General features: G+C 37.8%; 1 protein-coding gene across 2 annotated transcripts in view; it reads right to left on the bottom strand.

Annotated features, from left to right (window-relative positions):
• Window positions 1-222: 222 nt before the first annotated feature.
• The window catches only part of penka (proenkephalin a), a 3,670-nt gene continuing 2,006 nt past the window's right edge, over window positions 223-1,886 (bottom strand). For both annotated transcript variants that reach the window (XM_058756744.1, XM_058756753.1), the window contains one exon: window positions 223-1,359. In XM_058756744.1, coding sequence (XP_058612727.1) covers window positions 769-1,359 — 591 coding nt within the window. In that variant the 3' untranslated portion in view covers window positions 223-768. The remainder of the gene's footprint in view (window positions 1,360-1,886) is intronic.

Below are 1,886 nucleotides of genomic sequence, written 5' to 3'. Positions count from 1 at the left end.
GTTATGCTTTACCTCAAAGGCCACCAAATGGGCCAGGTATTTAATAAGAAAATAAATAAAATAAGTGAACAACACCCCTGATAATTACTACAAAGTTGGGTCTTGCATCAAAAGCTACTAAAGAGGGCCATTAATGACACCCTAACAATGGAGAATACCTTCAACTAGAGGAATGAATTGATTTGTGAGAAACAAAGATGTCAATGAGCCATTTTACTTCTGCAGTAAGATTAATTTATTGTATTCTGTACAGCTAATAGCTCAGAAATGTTGCTCTGATTTAAACAAGAACAAAAGCTGTTGAATTTTTTTTTTAAAGAAATACATTAACCATTAACATATCAAGTGCAGACAGCAGATTTAACCTCATCTACAGTGTTTAAGGAGCGAAGCACACTAGCTAATGTGATGAGATTCTCAGAGAACAAAGAGATGTGAAACAATGTGAACAATGTGAAAAGTATTTTTCGTTCATGTGATCCAGAAAGTATTTATATTATTCTTCTCTCTCTTTGTCTTTACCAAATGTCCCATCTGATGGGTGATTCCAGTGTAAACACAGAGAATGTGTGTTTTTTTTTTTTAAACACAAACCCTATTCACTGAGAACACAAATGTAACTGTACTGTACATTATGGAGGAATATTCAGCCTAAAATAAATATAAATTAAAAATGGCTTCACATGAAATTACAGTGCAAGTACAATACAGTGCAAGCTCTACATAAAGTAGGAACAGATTGTTTAGGATGGGGTCCATGTTTAAATTCTAATCCATGAATCCGCCGTATCTCTTCTGCAAGTTGGGCAGGGAAGTCTCGCCTCCATCCTCCCAAGTGCGTTTCAGAAACCCACTGCTTTTCTGGTTCTCCAACCAGTCAGGCCTGCCCACTCTGCGCATAAACCCCCCGTATCTCTTGTGCAAGTCTCTCCCTGCCTCCCCTAGACCCTGTACACTCCTCATGAATCCCCCATAGCGCTTGACCATGTCTCCGTCATGCTGCTCATCTGACTCTGAGGTGAGACCGACCCTGAGGATCTCTCTCAGCAGCTCCACCTGTTGGTCTTCCGCTCCACCTTCTGCCTTGTCCTTCTTCATAAAGCCTCCATATTTCTTACTAATGGCTTCTGTGCCGTCATTCTCAGCTGGGGCTCCCATGCCAATCTCTGCTGCTTTCTTAATCATGAAGCCCCCATAACGCTTCATGAATGCACCATATTTTTTGGTGAGAAGATGGTCTGCACTCTCTTCCTCTTGTTTGAAGTTGTCCATTGCAAAGCGATCCTCTTCACTGAGGATGTTTTTGCAGATTTCTAGTTTTCTGGAGTCCACTGTCCCTTCACACTGTGATGAGCAGGTCTATGGGAGACATGAATGCAATAAATGCAAAAAACAAACAAACAAAAAAAACAAAAAAACAATTGGTCCACCAGAGGGCACACATGTTCATTCTGCTGGCGTTCAATGCAGCTGCATATTAAAGAGTGCTAGAGTGCTAGTAATTACAACTGACAATTTGAACAGTGGAAAATGTTGTCAATTTGTCACTTGGCAACACAACATTTGAAGAACTTGCTTTGAATTTCTTTTGAAAACTATTATGCTACAGCATAAACAACACTAAGTAAAAATTGCATCACTTGTGCATGTATACTGCATTCACATAAAAATACAAAATATGAAAATAAACTATAGAGTTTATCATGTTCATCATTTGTTTATGTTTAAAGTCCCGTTTTACCAAAAGTAGTTTACTTAATGTTACAGGACATTTTGTATTATTTATAAATCATTACTATCATGAAATAATTTTTACTAATAACTTATTGCTAATAACTTATTGCTAAAGACCACTTAAGTGTAGCACACTTAAATACACTTTAAAA

Source organism: Onychostoma macrolepis, chromosome 02 (assembly GCF_012432095.1).
Source record: "Onychostoma macrolepis isolate SWU-2019 chromosome 02, ASM1243209v1, whole genome shotgun sequence".
Lineage (NCBI taxonomy): Eukaryota > Metazoa > Chordata > Actinopteri > Cypriniformes > Cyprinidae > Onychostoma > Onychostoma macrolepis.
Note: the sequence above shows the minus strand (reverse complement) of the source record. Positions and strands in the feature narration are given on the sequence as shown.